Source organism: Rhinatrema bivittatum, chromosome 3, assembly GCF_901001135.1.
Source record: "Rhinatrema bivittatum chromosome 3, aRhiBiv1.1, whole genome shotgun sequence".
Classification (NCBI taxonomy): Eukaryota; Metazoa; Chordata; class Amphibia; order Gymnophiona; family Rhinatrematidae; genus Rhinatrema; species Rhinatrema bivittatum.
In genome coordinates, this window is record NC_042617.1 from 320,948,553 (window position 1) to 320,970,064 (window position 21,512).

General features: G+C 40.8%; 2 protein-coding genes across 2 annotated transcripts in view; both read left to right on the plus strand.

The window, feature by feature from the left end:
- CDK19 (cyclin dependent kinase 19) overlaps positions 1-21,512 on the plus strand; it is a 529,893-nt gene that overhangs the window by 127,744 nt on the left and 380,637 nt on the right. The gene's annotated exons all lie outside the window — the stretch shown is intronic.
- LOC115087741 lies at positions 1,547-5,227 on the plus strand. The gene is made up of 2 exons (XM_029595266.1): positions 1,547-3,198; positions 3,284-5,227. The coding sequence occupies exon 2, from the start codon at positions 3,986-3,988 to the stop codon at positions 4,985-4,987; it is 1,002 nt and encodes a 333-aa protein (XP_029451126.1). The 5' UTR covers positions 1,547-3,198; positions 3,284-3,985; the 3' UTR covers positions 4,988-5,227.

Consider the following 21,512-nt stretch of genomic DNA (forward strand, 5'->3'; position numbering starts at 1 on the left):
CTTAAATTGATCCCTTAATGGGATCAACCTCACTTGGGGAAAGTTTAAAACCCTTAGGTTCAGATATCTTTGAGAGTTCTCCAGATTTTCAATCTTTCTAGTTGTATCCAAATCAGATTTCACAAGATTTATTTGTACTTCTTGCATCGCTTCAATTTTAGTATCCATATCTTTAATCTTGGCTTCATGCTGAGCTACCAAAGGTTCAATCTTTTTAATGCTCTCCTGGTTATTTATTAGCGCCTGAGTTAACGAGGCTATTGATTTTTCTAGAATTACCAGGGCACTCCATACCGTCTCTAAAGTTATTTTGGGTGGCTTAACCAATTTTTGAATGAGGTTAGTGCCTACCTTATCCCCTCGATAAACTTCTGAAATTCTTACAATTTCGTTGGTTGAGTCTTCTTCCCCCATTTGGTTAGAAAAGGTAGCATGGTTTCTTATTGGCCCATTCCTCCATCAGGGCCTTCAATTCCAGTTGTTCCTCCATTGCCGCAGTGCTATCTGCAATTGCACACGCAGCAGACAGACCTCTTCCTGCCTCCGTTGCTGCACCCATCTCCAACGCCATCTGGCAGGTAGGCCAGCCCGGGTCCTGGTTGTTGCTGCGGGTTGGAGGAGAAGGCGTCTCGGGTGCTCCGGGGCTCAATGACGTTTGTATGTCCTGGAGTGTCTCTGCGTGTTCCCTGCCCGGCATCCCTGCGGACTTCTCTCCCAGAGTAGAAGCCATATTTGGAGCATAGAAGCCCAATATCGTGGGATGAGAGGGAGTCATCACGGCAGGTACAGAGGAATCCTGTCGGATCCTGCCTTTCCTCTTGGTATGTGGCATAAAAATCGCGGTAGAAATACAAACTAGCGGAGCCAACTTTGCTGCGACCTCTCCTTAGGATGCCATCTTGGATCTGATTCTGCACAGATTTTATTTGAGTAATTTTTAAATCCATTTCTTCAATCTTTTCTGTGTGCAAAGATACAACAGGATTTAAATTAGTAAATTGAACTTTAATATCTTTAATAGCTGTGGTCAAAGTTATTATTGAATTTTCTAAAAGAGAGATAGTTTGCCACAATGAATCCAGAGTCACTACACTTCGTTTCACAAATAATGATTGAGAGGTAAAAGTTACCGATTGAAGTGTTTGAGGAAGTTGTTCATCTTGGATCCAGGCCATTTGCACCGTCGCTTTCTGTTCTGCAGTGGCCCAAATGCCACCACCATCTCACTCAAAATCGAGAATTAGTCCTTCCATCCGTGGGGTGGAGGACATCATTCCACCCTCAATAACAGGCACCGCTTTAACCCCTGCAAGGCCCTCCTAGGAGGCACTCGCCCCTAAGGATGCCTTCCGTCCATGAGCCGCGTCCGGACCTACAGTCGCAGTACGCAGCAGCGGGAAGGGCGTCGTTGGAGCTCTGGGACTCAGCGATATCTCTCCCATGAGCGATATCTCTCCCAAACGCTCCAGAGGTTCCCGCGAGAGCAGAGGGAAACCTCTGCTCTCGCGGGAACCTCTGGAGCGTTTGCATCTGCAGGTGGGTAGAATCCAGCAATGCTCGTCTGAACAAGAGCAGGTTCTAGAGAAGCTTAGGCTCCTTCTCTGACCCGTCCTTTTCTTTTCGTGTGTGGCATTGTATAGGAAATTATTACAATAATGAGCAACTCAGGAGCTTCTGCTTCCACGTCCTCTCCTCACAATGCCATCTTGGAACTCCCCCATCCATCTTGGATTCTAGGTTCCTCCGGCTTCCGTGATGTATCTGTGCTCTGCTAATGGAGGTGTCACTGTGTGGCTGGTACAGGAAATAAGTGTTGCATGACAGTAAATACTTGGATGAAATTGCTGAAATCTTTGATGACTTTTTCAGAAGAAAACAAACTGCAAAGCTGAAGAATATAGCAATATCTCAGGAGATTGACAGAATTCCTCTATGCTGCCATTGATGACAGGAAAAACTGCATCTATCTGATGATGCAATCTTTTTAACATGTTTCAAAACATTTTAAAAGTGCTTAATTTTGAGTTTGAGTTTCAGGGTGCTTAACAGCAGTATAGCTCATGCTGATGAGGAGGTGGAGGGGGTATCAAAGGAAGGTTGGAAGCGTGCAGATCAGACTGAGGAGGTGAAAGGATAATATGAAATACAGCAGTATAGAATCAAGTGTACAACTTCACAATAGGTAAATGTCAAGCAACTCTGTAAAAATAATAAAGACAAAATTGCATATTAAACTGCAATCAACACCAAAGAAGAGCCAAGGAATCCCAGTATGATGAATCATTCCTGGCCAGGGTTATCCTAAATTGTGTGTACGTAAAGCATATCTGAGAGCTAAATATAATCATTGTACTGGCTGTTCCTTCCTTGCAAACACAGACATATAATGTATTACATGCATGTTACCTTTTTCTTCTCAAGCCTGAGAAGTTCGGGCTTCTAGCATGAGAAACTGGCTGATTCTACAAGTCCATGATATTTTTGGAGAGACTCCTTGCATTGCATATACACGGGGAAGCAGTTTGAGAGATCATTAGGTTCAATCTGATTTTTCCACAAGAAATTTTAATAGACACATCACCATCGGAAAGCACAACCATGCGGCAGCTGTACTGTTTGTCATGTTTCTGTGGACATTTCGTCGCTTTTTGTCCCTTCAACTAATTACACAATTACATTTAGAATTTTATCTTGTGTACATCGGCTGGAGCTATTTATGTCATTGAATGTCCATGTAAGAAAATCCGTGTTGGCAAAACCAAAAGAATAGTAAAAACAAGAATGATCGAGCATCTGTCCAGCTTGTCCTTTCATCGGGCGAATGCACCATTGGTCTTGCACTGTGAGGAGTTTGATCACTCTTTCGATGACCTGCATTTTTGTGTGATTGATTAGTTCAATGCCAACTGGAGTGGAAGTGATTTACATCTTAAATTACTACGTTTAGAACAACGGTGAATCTATAAACTGAAGACTATCATGCCAAGGGGTCTCAACTTCAAATTAGATCTGACCGTTTTCTTGGGCTGATGTCATCATCATGCGTTATCAGTTATTTGTCATTGCAGGTGCAGTCCTGGCAGACATTTGGATGTGGTTACGTCAGTGTTGACGTTCTTCTGACTTTTTAAGAAAACTTCTTTCCCTGCGGTTCTCCATCTTGACAGCTTTGAGACTTTCCAGTCCGGACAAAGAATGGTATAGCTTGATCACTAGATAAGTATTTGGATATATCCTTTTATTGATACATGTTGAACTCTTTGTGTCATGTTTTATATTTCAGACAACAGTCTTTTGAGTCCCTGAGGAAGCATGAGATGTGAAACACCGGCTGAACTGGGCTTGCGTTTAGTTTGCACTCAAGACTGTTGATTGCTTTTTTTCAATATGCAATTACAAAAAAACTTTAAAAGATAAGACTGCTTTCAAGGGAAATGATCGTGTTGACTTGGAGGTCTATGTATGCATGACATACTTTCGAACACCTTGCATCAATTTTGTACTTTTATGTTGTGGAAGATCTTTTTTTTCTAAATTTATTAGGCTTCTGTGCTTGTTTGAATGTAATATTAAACTGCACCTGTCATCTGAGATCCCACAACTGAAAATTATTGACCAATATAAAACTGATATCTCGGAGGCCATCCAGAGAGACCACGCTCCCGAAAAGGAGACCGGCTAGAGGACTGCAAGTTGGAGGATTTTGGGCTTGTTTCACCTGAACCCTTTTGTGCTGCGAAGTTGTTCCTGCCCCCCAATGATGTCATCAATCGGGGCCTGAGGACCCAATATAACGTTATAATATAGATATTAAGGGGCACGCCCCTTATCGCAAATTTTTTTCTTGTTCTCTTCTCTTTGATTTAGCCTCATTCCTCAAGGTTTATGGGCAGGAAGAAAAAAACTAAAATTTTGACATTGTTTCCTGATCCTTCAGCTGTGAGAAGCTGTGGATTCACATGTGGTGCGAAGGGTGAATCAGGCAATGAGAAATTCTATTCCTGAAATTTCATTTTCTTCAGGGTCCCCAGAGTGTCCAAGCCAACAACCATTAACCCATATTGCTACGGGTCCTTTTGAGGATAATATTCAAATATTGGCAAACATTCCTGAATTGGTGACTGTTATTTCACAGTCTAATATGGAAAGGGCTACTGGGCAACAGGGAGCTTTAGGGGAGCCTGGGTCTCATGAGCTAAGTGTTACTTCTCAGATTGTAAGTTTTGGCTCTGAGCTTTTTGGCCCCCAGAAAGTAACTTTGACTGATGTCTGGACTGTGCTTATAAATATGGAAAAATCATTATCTTTTTCAATATCTCAGTTTGGTAAATTTTCTAGTGAAATTAAGAACACTTTGGAAGATCATGGAACACGTTTAAATAACTTAGAAGTTACTTCTAGGTCATCTAGTACTTCCTTCATTAAAGATAGTTTAATGTCACAAAAACAACTGGAAAATTTGGAGAATGAGATTCAAATAAGGAATCTTCATTTTCTAAATTTCCCAGCCTCAAGATTGTCTGCTACTGAATTGTTTAAAAAATATATAGGTAAAGTATTATCTATTTCATTAGTGAAAGAAATGGCTATATCAAAAATATATTATATTCCTCGGTTTAAGGCGAGCTTAGTAGGGCGGGAAAAGGAGATGAACATTTTGCAGGGGGATAGTCCTAATTTGACCTCCTTTTTGGAGGCTTCTATTGATGATTTCCCCACAAGGGCTACACTCTTGGTATCCTTTTGCAGTGAGCAGGATAAAAATGTGGTGTTTCAAAAATATTTAAAAAATAAAGAGGTTTCTTTTTGTGGTCAAAAAATACAAATATTTCCTGATATTTCTAGAAACACTCCATCGAGGAGGAAACAATTTCTTCTGTTAAAACCAAGAGTTTTATCCCTGGGGGCAGTTTTCTTTTTAAAATTCCCCCGTGTCTGGTTATCTATCAGAAGAATAAGTTTATATTTCAAGTTCCTACCCATCTAGAGACATTTTTAGTGGATAAGTAGATCTGATATGTGGCTATAATTTGACATGTGTGGGCTATTTATGGTTCTATATTTTTTAATTCTCTCCTTATGCTGTAATTGTTACAGTTTTTTCTGGATTTTGTTTTCTTTTTGGCCTCCCATAATTTGGGGACTTGTCTATTGGAATTATATATATATATATATATCTGCCTAATATGAGTAATGTGTTAATCATGCTTTAGATTCCAATATGTTTGCTTTGGATACTATCAATGTATTTTGTTAAAAATCCAATAAAATTTAAATTAAAAAAACCCAAAACTGATATCTGCCCCTGATTTTATCATCCATTGCAATGTTGTTCTCTAATGCAAATGTTAATTTCTCTATTAAGGCAATTTCATGCACTTGTTTGTACCAGTGCACCAACAGTGAAGTCAATTTGCAGAAAATGGCAGTTGTAAACTTCACTGCATATATTAATTGACTACATAATTTGCATTGGTAAATGTTCACCGTTACATCTTCCTATAACCTTAGTAGACATAATGCTGACAGGAATCACCTTTATCCCAAGGATATCTCCCACTTTAGCTTCTGTCTGGTTCCTGAAGTCTTTAACTAAGGCACATGTTCACCATATATGTATGTAGGAACTCACTTTGCCATAGTCTAGAGGAGGAAGGAGAAATCTGCAAAAAAACCAGCCGGTCTCTATATGTCCTGTGCTGTAATTTTATATATTAATTCTACCTTGTGACTATAGATCGATACTTTGTGCGCTGCCTTACATATTTTTTTCTGTCCATAAATAATCTGAATTAGCCATGCTGAATGGGTGACATCATCAAGCGGTACTAGGCGGAACTGTCTCTCAAGGCTTGTAGAGCATTTTGGGCATGTGCATTAATTCCTGCATAATCGAGTATTCCAGAAGTCTGCTCAGTCTTCTTTTGTCCACGCTTCACACGGACAGTGGAATCCTGTCTCTTGGATTGCTCTCCTCCTATTTCTCTTTTTTCACTTTAGCAATCCTCAAAACAGCACTTTTCAGTGTTGTTATGGCCCAGAGAAAAACCTCTGCTTGTGTGGTGACATAATGTCAATCACAGACAAGCACAACTACTGCTATTTGTGCCTTGGGCCCGACCAAATTGCTGCGATTGTGGCCCCATGTCACCTAGGGCTCAGAGGCAAAGAGCAGACAAAATCTTTCCCTGATTTGGGAATTAGTGTAATCAATGCATCTAAGAAATTATTAGTGGTAGCATTTGGAATGCCTAAAAAATATTAGTTGACACAAAAGTGGCACAAACTCTTCCTGGAAATGTCTGTAATAATCTAACTAATACTATATATGTGAACATTGTAAGGCAATTAACTTGTTCCTTGCCAGTTGAAGTGCCCTATAAGCCTAACAGAACAATCTAATTTATGTTGGGCCTCCAGGTTCTAAATAAGCTTCACAAGATCTATCTGTAATTCTAATTGCTGTTGGATTTTATAGTTAGTATAGGAAAAAATTCTGCCCCCTCAAGACTATTTTGAAAGTTTCCCACCTTAAGAGGAGGAACTCTACAGGATGATGAGCCTGTAAATCCCTAATTCCCTCCCAAATCATATATGTAAAATCCTTATTTTTAAGGAAAGTTAGATTGAGATACCAACTCTTCCTGGATCCACTTCTATCCAGCAGCTGGAGGGGAAAAAGGATGATCTGAGAGATAAGAGGGCAGAATATCACATTCTAGTTAGCACACTATATGGACCAAATTTCTGCTACATAAAAAAGAAATTGATTCTAATATAAGTGTGATGACTAGGGGAATAAAAAGTATAATCTCAGTTGCTGAGGAACCATTCTCTCTAGACATCTACAAAATCATATCTGCAAAGCATTGCAGGTTGCACCAGGAAGAGCCAATTGTGCTTATTGAGAATAAGATCTATCAATTAGCTTATCTGGGTTTAAAAAAGGTTTGGACAAGTTGCTGGAGGAGAAGTTCATAAACTGCTATTAGTTAAGTTGACTTAGGAAATAGCCACTGCTTATTACTGGCATTAGTAGTATTTAATATTTGGGTACTTGCTGGGTACTTGCCAGGTACTTGTATCCCAGTTTGGACACTGTTGGAAACAGAATGCTAGGCTTGATGGACCCTCTGTCGTACCCAGTATGGCAACATTCTTAAGTTTTATGATTTAAACAAATATTCCAGTGCCTACCATTAGCCTAGTGGTTAGAGTAGTGGGCTACAAACCAGGAGACCAGGGTTCGAGTCCTGCTGTCACTCCTTGTGACCTTGGGCAAGTCACTTTACCCTCCATTGCCTCAGGTACAAAACTTAGATTGTAAGCCCTCTGGGGTTAGGGAAATATCTACAGTACCTGAATGTAAACTGATGTGATATCTCAGATCAAATGTTGGTATATAAAAATAATAAATAAATGAATTAAGGATGATATTTTAAACAATTGAAGTTTAGCAAAGAAAGAAGAGTAAAATTCACCCTGATTATTAGGGCCAAAGACATTAAACACAGTCAGATCCATACCAAATAGGATTCTCTCTAAAATGACACATCCGCCATCAGGGTCCCTGTAAGATCCAGCGATTGTTAAAGGACAAGACCTTGTGTATCAATGTATGTACACCTCTACTGTTAGAGATATAGGAGGTATATATATCCTGTCCCAACCAATCCCAAACAAACTTTTCATGTTCTTCCTTCGTCATATGTTTTCTGGAGAAACGCCAGGTGTACTTTCTGTTTCTTTAAAAAATTATAAAATTCTAGGGCTAGAAAGATCCCTCACATTTAGGGAAACAACTTTCAAGTTAGGTTGCGCCATAAGCACAGACAATCACAAAGAAAACATCTTGGAGAAGAAAAATGGTAGAAAATACAATTCCTTCCTCCCATCAGACTGAAAGATTTCTATCCATTATCCAAATATCTACAGAATCAAATAAGAAGTGCCTATGTCTTTGTTTTAACCTTTTCCCCACCAAAATCCATAAAGTTGCTTCCTGCTACTAAACCTTACTCAACATCCCACCTCAACTCTACTTGCCAACGTATACCATTCACCTCCACTTCCCTTACAGAATTCCCATACAAATTCACTTCCCCAGTGGCAGTAACACAAATAGTTCCCAACTGCACCTCTTGCAAATCTGAGCAGGTTCCAAGTCTAGGCTTAGAACATGTGCAACAACTGTCCCCAGCCCAACCCCAAAACACTAATCACCAAGAGAAAATATAAAAAGAAAAAATCTTGTCTTTAAAAAGTCCCAACTAATCTGCTCTATGTACCAGTCTCACTCAGAGCAAAAGGCCAAAATAGAAGACTGCAAACTCAAGTCCAAAAAGCAGCATTACAAAATAAAGAAAAATGGAAGATACCATACTTAGGCTGCAAATAAACTATTTGTTGTAAGATCCATGCAGAAATTTTCTCAAAGAGAGCCCAGTTGGTTTGCAAATAGGACTGTCTAGAAAGGGCATTAATAGTCCAACTCTGAAGAGTTCACTGCATAAAAAAAGGTAATGAAAAAGAAGCAAACAGAGAAGAGAGAAGTCATAAGAGAACAAAAATATCAACAACGCAAAATCTATTTGGCTTTAGTTCCGCCTGGCCATAAAAAGGTCAGCAATCACCAAACATACAAAAATCAAGTAGCAACTTTACCGTGAGCAGAATGTTTGTCCTGCAGATACCTCCTGCAGATGCTTGTCCATGATGTTGAGTAGATGTACCATGCTATGGTTGGCCATTTGGCCTCTGTTGTGGCATGAACGCTCTATGGGCCCTGTCCACCTTAATGTGGCCTCCCTTCACCTCAATATCCAGTAACTCCAGCAGCCATTTTGCAACAAATTTAACTGCATTATCGCACCTCCATGGAATTTGGTAGGCCTATAATACGAATGTTATTTCGCCAGCTTCTATTTTCCAGGTCCTCGTACTTCTCTAGTGATTTAGTTTGCCTCTCCAATGTGTCAATTTTGGCTCCATAAGATGCTAAAGCAGGGCTTCCCAAACCTGGCCTGGGGATCCCACAGCCAATCAGGTTTTCAGGATCTCCACAAGGAATATGCATGAGATGAATTTGCATATACCAAGGCTCTGTGATATGCAGATTTATTCTCTGAATATTCCTTGTGGAGCTCCTGAAAACCTGACTGACTGTAGGGTACCCAGGACAGGTTTGGGAAGCTGTGTGCTAAAGCAAGCTCTGGATCAGTAACAAGTTTTTCATTTGCCATCAGTCTTTGCACTTTTTCCTCAACCAATTGAAATTTTGTCAGAGAATTCATCAAATATTTCATAATAGTCTTTGCCGACACAGATAATACCCGTATCTCTCTGTATATTCTCCCTCATCTGAGGATGAGTCCACCTCCTTGTCTGTGAGCGGTTTTCACTTAATTTCTTTTTCTTACTGGCCTGGTCAGTACACATGCGGGTTATAGATTTAGATAAATCCTTAGTAGACATACTGTCACAATCCACTACTGAAAAATATATGAAAAAATCTGAAATAATGCAGGCCAGGCGGGACCCCTACAAACTAGCTGTTTCCAGCCTCAAAACATGATGTGACCCCTTTTTGTCAAGTTTTGGTGTGGATACCTACCCTTTGGAAACTGGACCGAGATCATCAATAAAGACCACCTGCTAGCTTTATAATACAGTTCCTCTATTTTGCTGTGAAACAATACAATTTCCTTGTTCTCAGTGACCTCATGAAATACAATTAGCTACCCTAATTGCTCTGGAGGGACCATGGAATCACTGTCTGGAATGGAGCCAAACCTTGTTCAGGCGACAGCCTGATGAAATCATAGTGACAAAATAGTAGGTATGTCAGGAAAAAACAGATGCTGTATGGACTAGAAAGCTTCCCTTTAAGTGTAGACCTGTTCGGAAGTGGAAGGCTAAGTAAAAGTGTGATTGGGACTCTTCACTTGCTTTGAGCAAAGCCATGATAAGATTCTATTAAATGTCGTCTTTCCTCTTTCCAAATAATCAGAGAAGAAAGTGCCATGGTGACAAAAATGAATGTCTGAGATGCATGTTTGTTTTCATTCAGATTACCAGCTTTTTAAGGGTTGACCTAAGCACAAAACCCATTTCCCTGAGATAATTCTTGTTTAATTATATGAGGAAACGATACTAAGCATTGAAAATTATGGACATTTGACATCTTAATTATATTGAAAGATTAACAAGTTGTCATCAGTGGCACCTTTAATTCAACCTGGCATGCTAGGCATTGCGGCACTAATCATCTGAAGACAGAAAATCAAAGAAAGCTGAACTCGATTGAATGAGGTCTGTGGTGAAGACTGACCAAGCTGATGCCCTATTAGAAGTGCACTCTTTATGCAGTAACCAGTGCTTCCAGTTGCGATATATAAAATTTATCATAAGAATCTTTGCAGATGGGCTACCTTTGAAAGGTTCAGTAAAAAAATAATTTCCCCTTTGACATCTGAAGAAGGGAGTGTTTGCTTTTAAGGTTCCAGAATCACAACCTGCAAAGAATGCAGTTTTCTCCATGGCCAACAGGGGTTACTAGAATGTGGCACTACTTGTCACACATTAAGATGGATACATAATGCAAGATCTTCATCTTCCCACAAGGTTGTGCTCCACGGTTTCCAAACACACAGTTCTGAGACTTTAATTCTCCAGCTCTTAGAGATCAGTAAAAGTCTTTCTTATTGCGCATGCTCGAGAATTCCTGCATACTGCCTCATGAGCCCCTCAAGTTTCTCTTCTGCATGGATGTATTGCCAATCTCTTAAAATCTTTTCATATTTGGCTTTGTTATTGGCCTTGTTTTCTGCCTCAAGTTTGTGTTTGCAACTCATCTTTGTTTTGTCTATCGCTGTCTCAGCAGCTTCACAACAGAAAATTTCAGTTCCCAAAAAAAAAAAATTCATACTGGAGAAATCCAAGACCAAGAAGCTTGCTATTAGCAGGTTTAAGGCCTACATTTATTAGGACTACAAACTACAGAACCTCAATTCCCCATCCTAAAATAATCAACTATCAACTACTTCGGGGAAATTTTTTCGATGTGCAGTAGCTCTATATATGTAATAACCACGTGATGGTTATACCCTTTTATGGCATACCATCTTTATTCTCAAAAGTGAAAAAAATTAAAAACAAAGGGGTAGATTTTATAAACTTATGTGCACCAGGCGCGAACAAAAGTATGCCGGATTTTATAAGATACGCGTGTAGCCATGCGTAACTTATAAAATCCGGGGTCGGCGTGCGCAAGGGGGTGCACATTTGTGCACCTTGCGTGTGCCGAGCCCTACACGTGCTGCCCGTTCCCTCCGAGGCTGCTCCAAAATCGGCCTCGTAGGGAACTTTCTCTCCAGCCCCCCACACCTTCCCCTCCCTTCCCCTACCTAACCCAATCCCCCCGGCCCTATCTAAAACCCCCCCTACCATTGTCGGCAGAGTTACGCCTGCCCGAAGCAGGTGTAACTCTGCGCGCGCCAGCGGGCTGCTGGCGCGCCATTACCCGACCTGGGGGCTGGTCCGGAGGCCTCGACTACGCCCCCGGCCTGGCGTCACGCCCCAGACACGCCTCCCACCCCGCCCCGAAATTCACGCCACCCATCCGGCACTCCCCCGACACGCCCCCCCTTGCGAAGCCCCGGGACCTACGCGCGCCGCCGAGCCTATGCAAAATAGGCTCTGTGCGCGCAGGGGGCTTTTAAAAGGGTTATGCGCATAACTTATGTGCGTAGCCCTTTTAAAATCCGGCCCAAATTGTCTTGTTTCTTATCTGCTTTATCTTATGTTTTTGATTTTTTTAAAAATTTTGTACAGTTATCAAATCGTGCCTTAATCTTGGCTCCTTACTTCACAGTGCTTAGTCTCCCTAACGGTCAACCCGACTCACATTCGTTGTAAGTGCCTGTTAATTCTGTGCTTATCTTCATCAATGATTACTGGTGTTTTCCTATGTGAGTCGGGGCCACCTGCCCGATATTGGCTGTGTTTCGACATCAATTGTCTGCTTTAGGGACTTTGGAGAGCATTAATCGCATTCAAAAGAATTTTCCAGTATGACATAAAAGAGTATAACCATCAAGTGTTATTACATATATAGAGCTACCGCACATCAGAACACATAAAAAAAATCCCCCCGAAGTAGTTGATAGTTGATGCTACATTTATGAGGGCCATGTGTCCATCAGAGACGTCCATTTTGTCTGCTACTGCTGTCTGGACGAGGATCATGATGCTTTCAGCTATTATAGTTGTGGTTTGATGTCCCCGATGGTGAGGCAATACTGTGCCTGGAAGATGGGATGTCCTATGGAAGGCACTGTCGGATAGGTCCTTGAAGCCTTGGTGTGAGGTCGGGCACTGGGAGCTCCTCTTCAGTATCACAAAAGGCTGAAACAGGATTTGTCTCCCTTCCTCTCTTGTCCTGGATGCTGGCTCTGCCAAAAGTCAGGGGTTGAGCAAGATGCAGAAGATGATGCTGGATGAGGTGTTCAGAATAGCGCATAAGCAGCATGAAGGATCCCCTTCAAGGACCTCTCAGCACCGAAGAAACTGGCGTTGTCTGTGTGAGGATCTGTAGGAATGCAAGGCAGGAGGTAGCTCCCTTGACACAGGCGCCCTTCTCATATATGGCACAGAGGGTTTCTATGGTGCCAGCCCGGGCACAGTCTCTCATCTACTGGAGCATACGTTCTAGGACGCAGACAGCCCCCTTGGTGCAGGATGCTAAGGCTCCTTTGATCTCATCAGAGCAAAGTGACTTAGCTGATAGTGCATGAGTCACTCCTCCATGGAAGCATAGCTATAGCGCAGAAAGTGGATTTACCAGTTCCAAGCTGCTTATCCCAAGAATAAGCAGTGGATTTCTGCAACTCCACTTTAATAATGGTTTATGGACTTTTCTTCCAGGAACTTGTCCAAACCTTTTATAAACACTGCCACACTAATAGCTTTCACCACATCCTCTGACAATGAATTCCAGAGCTTAATTATGCATTGAGTAAAAAAAAATATTTCTCTTATTTGTCTTAAATGTATTGCCCAGTAAGTTCATTGTGTGTCCCCTGGTGTTACAAAATATTTCAGACATGCCGAATACTTTACAACATTATTGGCTAGAGTATTTCAGGATGACTATTTCTTTCGTGGCTTAGGCTTTTCTGTTGCTTCTTGTTAGGTGTAATTTGTTTTATGTTCCACTATATTTTAGTTTATTTCAGAAATTTTGCCCTTTGCTGGGAATAGGAAGCGTGCTCCATTGTATTATGAACATGTATCTTGCTTGTAGAAATCTCCTTTCCTCAAGTTGTACTTGGGTTGAGCAGCTGTGTTCAGACTTGATATGTGTTGTGCTGTTGCCTTTAGTGGCTTCAGCTCATCCGTCAGCACCAGAGGATATAAGCATTGATCGTTTTAAGGGTGACAGTGTAGGAGAGAATAATTTTGAAATTCTCTGGAATAATAGGAAATGAGAATGAAATATAGGACAAGTGTTTTGTTTTTCTACTAGTAACTAAGGAGCCAATGTACTAAAGCACAACAATTGTGATGCAGGAATTAATATGCATTAAACACTTGTGTTGTCTATCGCAGCAAATAATGGGCATCAACGCTACGTGAGTGAGGTGTGCAAAATATGGATTAGCGCAGCAAGACAGTGCGCATGTTAAAACGCAGAAAAGTAGGGCAAACCCATTAACATCCACATTAACGTGTCTCATTTCACACACGTGCTTTACAGTTTGCGGTGATGTGTGCCTCATTTGCATCTCATTAATAAAAACCACTCTTAAGCACATTAAATGATTCATTTTTTTCCACTAATGCTGCTGTTACTTTCTTATAAATTTAAGGAGCAGAATAGCTTTATACTTCGAATCACGTCTTAAGAAGCCATCCAGAAAGAGAGAGAATCATTTAAAATACACTAAGATTTTAAAGAATAAAAAGATCTCTCCCAAAGGGCACAGCTTGAAAGGCCTGTGGTTATGGTTAGCATGGCAAAGCTTGGGGCTGTTTCAGATTGGGACTTGGCATAGATTTTTGCAAATCTGCAGGGTATTGCGTACTAAGAAAACACATTATCCTGCCATTACTAACAATTTAGTGCTTTTTTTCCGTGTAGGACTTTCTTTCTTTATTTTTCAACTGCTTTAGACAGTGGCCTTCAATATGTAACTTTCTTTGCTGAACTTACCTCTTAGTTTTGTGCGATCTGCAGAGATATTTGTTTCCTCACATTCTTTACCAAAACTGAAGAAAGTAACTGTGCAGTACACTAAAAATCCTAAAGGGATGGAACCAGTTTACACGGGCCTCCAGCTGAGCAAAGGATGACTTTTAAGGTTTTCACTTTGATCTATGAATCACTTAATGGTTTAGCACCTCAATGCTTTAATACAATTGTAAAAATTAACCCTCCTGATAAGAGTCCCGTCCCCCCCCCACCTTCTCTTTCTGAAATTGGCTGGATGTTCCTTCCATTAAGTAGATCCTGTGAATATAATGTTTGTAGTGGCTGGGCCAATATCTTGGAATGGGTTGCCAGAAGAGATTAAAAGTGAATCTTCCTGCGGAGCAGTAGGAAAAGTTTGAAGGCCTATTTATTTACACAGGCCTTTGATGGTCAATAAGAATATCTTGAGCTTCTGCAGACATTGTGCAATAATATGGCGGGAGCAGGTAGAAGGCCGTCTTATTGAGTATCTGGGTAGGGTGATGTTTGCTTTATGTCTGGATTTTATAGGTTTTTGTAATTTGATATAACATGTATATTTGTTTTAAGGGTGGTGATTTGTAATTTGTTTTATGGATTTTATTGTGTTTTGATGTACAAATATTTAATTATTAATGTATATTGCAAACTGCTTAGAACTCTGGAGTGAGCAGGTCTAAATTTTTTAAATAATTGACATGACTGACATTCTTAACATAGGTTAAAAGATTAAAACCCATCCCAAGTCAAATCCCTATCTCACACTCATAAAAACCCAGAAAATATAGCAAGATTATTTTAGATAAATCATTTGTAAATGTCCTAAGGATCTAAATAGATATATCCTGGGAGGGACGAAGATATGATGAACGCATTCAAATCCCTTGAATGTATAAAGAAAGCACAATAAATAAACCTTTCTCAGAGGGAGGAGGTCATAACCTGGAAATTAAAGGGTCCAGGGTTAGGGATAACGCTGGAAAATGGTTCTTCTTGGAAAGAGCAGTTATGAAACCCTCTCCCACTGGAGATGTTGCAAGCAAAAACAGTAACAGTAAATAACGGTAGAAAGACCAAATTGATGAGTTAATTTCAAGCCCGGACTATTGGAAAACCCAAGTTTGAAATATTGCAGATATTGAAAAACTTAGATAAGACTTAAACAATGAATGATTTAAGTACAATAAAATATGGGGCATATATTATCAGTTTTATGGCCTTCCACTGCCTGTGCCTGTTTGATTACAAGGAGGAAGCTTCAGTGCTTGTTTCTCTTCATTGGAATTATCCATACTTGTGAACTTCTCTGCTTTTGTTTGTAATGTGGCGGGGTCACCCTGGATGGCTGTCCCAACCCCCTGGAGCTTACCTGAAGCTAAGTTGCCGGTTGACTGTGCACTTTTTCTGAGTGTTGGAGCACTGCCAAGGGTGCCACAGATGGCCTGGCATGTGCTGTTTTCAGAGAATGCTGTTTCATATAATCCCCTGCACCCCAATGTGCTGATAGCATCCCAGTACAAGACCCCGGCAGCTGCGAGAGCTGTTACTGAGGAGGAGGAACATCGGAGGTTGTGGTGCTCACGAGAATTTTGGTTACTGTTCTCATTTCCTTTTCCTGCCTTTGGACAGAGCACATTCTGGGGGGTTTGTGGGGTGTACCCTCAGTTTTAGCAGAAGGGTAGAACTGAGAGGTGGGGATAAGTGTTCTTTGGAGATCACAGGAGCCAGGCTGTTTCCTGCAGCAGTCTCAGAAAGCAGAGTCTGGAGAGAAATTCACAAGCGAAAGACAGAAGCCTTCAGAAATCCCACGGCCTGGATCCTCTGCTGCCAGGCTGTGTGCTAAGTACTTTGACTGTCTGATTAGCCTTTCTGCTGGCTGGCTTTGAGCATGTATCTCAGCCAGACTTAGTGAGGCGCAGCCCTCCAGACAATAGGGAGCAGTGTCCTCTGATTTATCTTCCCACTGACCTTGTTGCATCTCCCCAGGTATAAGAAACAATCTCTTTCTGGACCTTACTCAGTCCCAGGACCAACACTGCAACTTCATCAATCACTACAAGGGCCACAGCCAAACATAATGCTCTCTCTTAATTTACATGGGACATTTTTTCTCCTTTGTGTAACTTGGGCAGGCTTGGCTGGGGAAACAGCTAGTAGGATAAAGGAAGCAAGCACTGGCTGTTTCCTTATATACAATTTATTTACAAAGCAAAAATAAAAAAAACCCAAAGTTACTGCTCTCCTTTCAGTGCTGGTAACAAAGTCAACCGCAACTGGTCTTGGTGTATTCTGGCTTCCTGCCTGCTCCCCAGGGCTGTTTAACCCTTCTAGGCCCTGAGTTCTTGTACTCTGGTGAGGGGCTTCCTCCCTTCACCCAGGATTCCCTGTGTGCCCGGATCTTAAGGAGGACCGGCTGAGACAGCTGTGCCCGGTCCCTTAAGGGAGTCTGAGGGAGTTTCCTATAGGCTCCCTCGCATCTTTCTTGAATTCCCTATTGGAGTGCACCCTTGGGTCAAGTGACTGTTTAGATATTGAGGAGAAACCTAGGTTTGGGATTGGGGTTCTTGTTGGAACTATTCCGGCTAATGATAATCATAGCAAGTGATGAAATTATTGCAACCATCTGTATTTTCTCTGTATAACATTGTTATGACTCTTACTGCCCCATTGATATGGATAGATTTATTGGTCAAGCTTATGTTGTACTATACTGAGATGCGTATTGCTGAGTTCCCGTGTTCTGCCAGAATTACTTCTTGTATCTAAGGAAACAGGGTTGCTCTGATCTTATGGGTTTTACAAGTACTAAAATAAGTAAGTAGCCACAAAGATCAATATTGGTGTGGTAAGGGGTGATAGGGAAATTGTCGCCACCCTTGTCAGGTAACAGAGATAATTCATATTGGTATTTGTATCTCTCATGTGGTACCCCCTTCCCTATACATAGGGATAATATATATTCTGGACGGGGAGGGGGCCTGTAGTAACCTTTGGCTGTCTTTGACATGTAGTTCTTCTGCTCACTGGAAAATCTCTCTAAATTACATTAAAAAAAAAAAAAAAAAGAAGACCAAATTGGTTTATCAAGTCTGCCCAGTTGCGATTCTTCCTCTTTGGATAGATGACCATATTAATTCCAATATTAAGCTTCCCACTCCATGTATTATACCATAACTTTCAACCCCTTTTCTATTACTGCCCTCCGTATCGGTCCCAAGCATGCCCAGCATCTGTAAAAGTACTGCCCTCCACCTCCTCCACTGATGGGCCTGTATGATTCTTAAAAGACCCTCGCCATATGCAGCACCCAGGACCCCGTCAGTGTCGTCTTAATCAGGTTTTCGAATGTATGTAGCTCCCAAAACTAAGAAAGCCATTGTCCAAAACATCTGGCCTCTCCATGCTGATTGAAATTTAGGTTTTAAGTATGGACATGCCTTCTTGGAAGTCCGATGCAGCCATACCACTGCTGGTGGGGCTGTAACCACTGCTCTGTTTAGGTTACTCTGCTGCACTTTTGGTTGGAACTACCATTCTGTTAAAGGCTGCTTGGTTGCAAAGAAGTGAAGTGAAAGCTAGAGATCAACTATACTCTATGGCATTGCAGGGTGAAGCAAGTTGGGCAGATAGGGTGAGCCTCATAGTGCTTATCTGCTATGATATTCTCTGTTTGTTAAAGCTAGCAATGAACTTAGTACTGCCCCTCCCAAGCCCTTTATGTGTTACCTATGTCCAGTTAGATACATGTCCATTTATAATTACTGGCTGTGTTTGCCTAATTTTTATTCCACTTGCCTAAAACAGTACTCTAGGTGATGTACAATTAAATCAAACAGATAACAATCACAAGAATAGATAAATTCAAATCATGAAATTCACAGGAGTACCACAGCAATCCATAATCAGGAGCATGAATAAAGATAGCAATTATTCAAAGTCCCAAGCAGGCTAATAATATGACTGTTTTAATACCCAAGTTTTCAACAAAGTTTTGAAAGCTTTGACTCCATCAGCCAGGCGCAATGCCCCTGGAAAGGCGTTCCAGTGAATAGGTGCCGCAACGGAGAAGGCACAGCCTCTAGAACTGCTCAGTCTGGTGTGGTGCGAAGATGGTACATCCAAAAGTCCTATTTGTGATGATTGCAATTGACGTGTTGGACACTACATATGCAGCAAGGCATTGCACCATGATGTAACAGAGGAAGAGATCAATTTAAATACAATGACTGCTGTTTTGTACTGGATGCGTTCGGTAGTTGGAAGCCAATGGTATTCCTATGTTTCTAAACATGTTCACCAAACTTCTCTGTAGTACAGTACTAAATACCAGAATCTAAGTATATCATATCAGTACTATTTTAAATTCCTATTAGTTAGTAGCATAATACAGTGAACATTAAGGAATTTTGCCAGATAGCAATGGTTATAAATGGAGATATAAGATATTTAGCATAAAAAGGCCTGAATAAAAGGAATATATGGGGTATGTAGTAGGAGTGGCCATTATAAACACTCCATTATAACTTCCACTTAGGTTACAGGCATGCCCACAAAAACCTAATTAGCTAAATATATATATATCTTTATTTCACTTCTGGCATTGTTAGTCACAAATTTCTCTTCTCCTGCTCCAGGCTGGCCTAGGTCCTAAAGGAGCAACCTGCACCCAAGCAGCTCTTGCTCATATCTATGGGAGTGATCTTAAGAAAATAGAAAGTTGCCATACTGGGTCAGACCGAGGATCTAACAAGCTCAGCATCCTGTTTCCAACAATGGCCAATCCAGATTACAAGTACCTGGCAAATACACAAGCAGTAAATAAGATCCCATGCTAATAATGCTGGTAAGAAGTAGTGACTTCAGCAGAGTGGAGAGGGGTGGATTCAGAGACAACCAACATGAGCCCTGACTTTTTTACAGTCTGGGGTACTGATGCGCAGACATAAGGAAAAAAACCAAGTCTGCTTCTCCTGCCAAGTCCATAAGCAAAGCATGACAAGCAGCATTGTCTGTCTGAATTTTCAAGAAGGCTCATCACCCGGTGAGAGTGTTGCTAGCAGTAAATTTTGTGTGGGATATGGGGCTTGGGGATGGCTGCACGGAGCAGCAGTTGCTGCCCTTGGGAGAAATATGGGGGTAAACCTGCATGTCAGATACTACCATCAGAAGCTTGTTGGGCAGACTGGATGGACCATTTGGTCCTTTTCTTCTGTCATTTCTATGTTATGTTTTTGATTAATATCAGTTTAAGGACTTCTCCTCTAGGAACTTGTCCAAACTTTTTTTTAAACCCAGCTACACTAACACCCTTAACCACATCCTCTGGCAATGAATTCCAGAGCTTAATTGTATGCTGAGTGAAAAAATAATTTTCTCCGATTTGTTTTAAATTAGCTACTTGCTAACTTCATGGAGTGCACCCTAGTCCTTGTCTTATCTGAAAGTGTAAATAACTGATTCACATTTACCCATTCAAGTCCTTTCATGATTTTATAGACTTCTATCGTTTCCCCCCTCAGCCGTCTTTTCTCCTAGCTGAACAGCCCTAACTATTTTGATACTTCTAAAACATTTTCCTTTTCTGGGAAAAGGGACACTATCTAGACAAAACACTCTTCTTTTACTTTATCATGTACCTTAAAAGTTGAAAAATAACAGCCTTCTCATTTTTGCAGATACTTGCAAAACTTTCTACTGCTAAAACTACTTTTATAGGAGTAGAGATGCTTCAGCCACTGGGAATATCTCTTACCTGGTAAAATGTACTTTGCTGTAACACAATAGCTAGATTCTCATATACAGTATATCCACCATCTCTTCAATACTAGAGAATTTGAAAAGAAGTTGGCCATAGAGGCAAAAATTCACAATAAAAACTTTTTATAATATTTCCGAAGGAAGCCTGTAAGGAAGTTGTTTGGACCGTTAGATAATTGAGGGTTTAAAGGGGCAATTAGGGAAGTTAACGCCATTGTGGAAGGACTAAATGAATACTTTGCTTCGGTGTTTATGGATGAGAATGTTCCGGAGATGATTTCAAGGGTGATTATTTTGATGAACTGAACCAAATCATGGTGTACCTGGAAGATATAGTAGGCCAGATTGCCAAACTGAAGAGAAGTAAATCACATGGAATTCAAAAATGAAATTTCAGACCTATTACAAGTAATTTGTAAGATAACATTAAAATCATCCATTGTACCTGAAGACTAGAAGGTGGCCAGTATAACCCTGATATGTAAAAAGGTAATCCAGGAAACTATAGACAGGTGAGCTTGGCTTCAGTGCCGAGAAAAATCATGGAAACTGTTATAAAGAATAAAATCACAAAACATTTAGATAGACATGATTTAATTGGACACAGACAGCATGGACACAGACCCAAGGGAAGTCTTGCCTCACAAAACGCCTACTTTTTTTTTGAAGGGGTGAATAAACATGTGGACAAAGGTGAACCCGGTAGATGTGGTGTATTTGGAATTTCAGAAGGCATTCGACAAAGTTCCTCATGAGAGGCTTCTAAGAAAACTAAAAAGTCATCGGATGGGGGAGATGTCTGAATGGGGATAATGTGCTGAACAGACTGGATTGGATCTTTGGGTCTTTATCTGATGTCATATGTTGTGTTACTACGCAGTAATTAATATGTGGTCCTGTGTCCTTGTCACTCTGTTCTGCTATTATTCGTTGCTAAGTATAGTGCTGTGAAAAGCTGATACATGAAGATGAACTGAATGGAGTCTGATGTTTGATAATTGGAAATGCTGAAACGTGTAGTTGAAAAGCTGGACTTTCTTGCTAAATGCACAGTTTGTGCTATTCTTATGTTCTTCCCTTTGTACTTCAATATATATTTGCCAGTACTCGAACTACATGTTACATTTACAAAACAATTACCTTTTACTTCCCCCATGGTTTGCATGGATAGTTAGGTGAGGCAGGCAGGTGATTAAAGTGTGGGCAAGCACTTTGGATCATCTGCCCTTAGTTTGAGCTGATATCAGTGTTGGAGCATTCTTTGATGTTGGTGACATTAAGGAGAGAGTCGCCTGTATAATGAGATTGTTCGTAGTTTAGTCTATGATGAAATATGCAGGCCACCCTGTGGTAAACAAGTTTGGCTTCTTTGAGAGAAGTGTTCTTCTAAAATTGGATTTGATTGTTTTATTTGGTGACTCAATCTCCATAGCTTTATCAATAATCAGGGAGCATGTAAATGGAAGAGTTTGTAGGTAGCTGCTGCAGATTGCCCATGGAGGAATTAGGCATTCTAGTGGTTTGC

Coding starts and splice junctions, on each gene's coding strand:
- LOC115087741 (XM_029595266.1), top strand. CDS start 3,986: ATGAGAAATTCTATTCCTGAAATTTCATTTTCTTCAGGGTCCCCAGAG.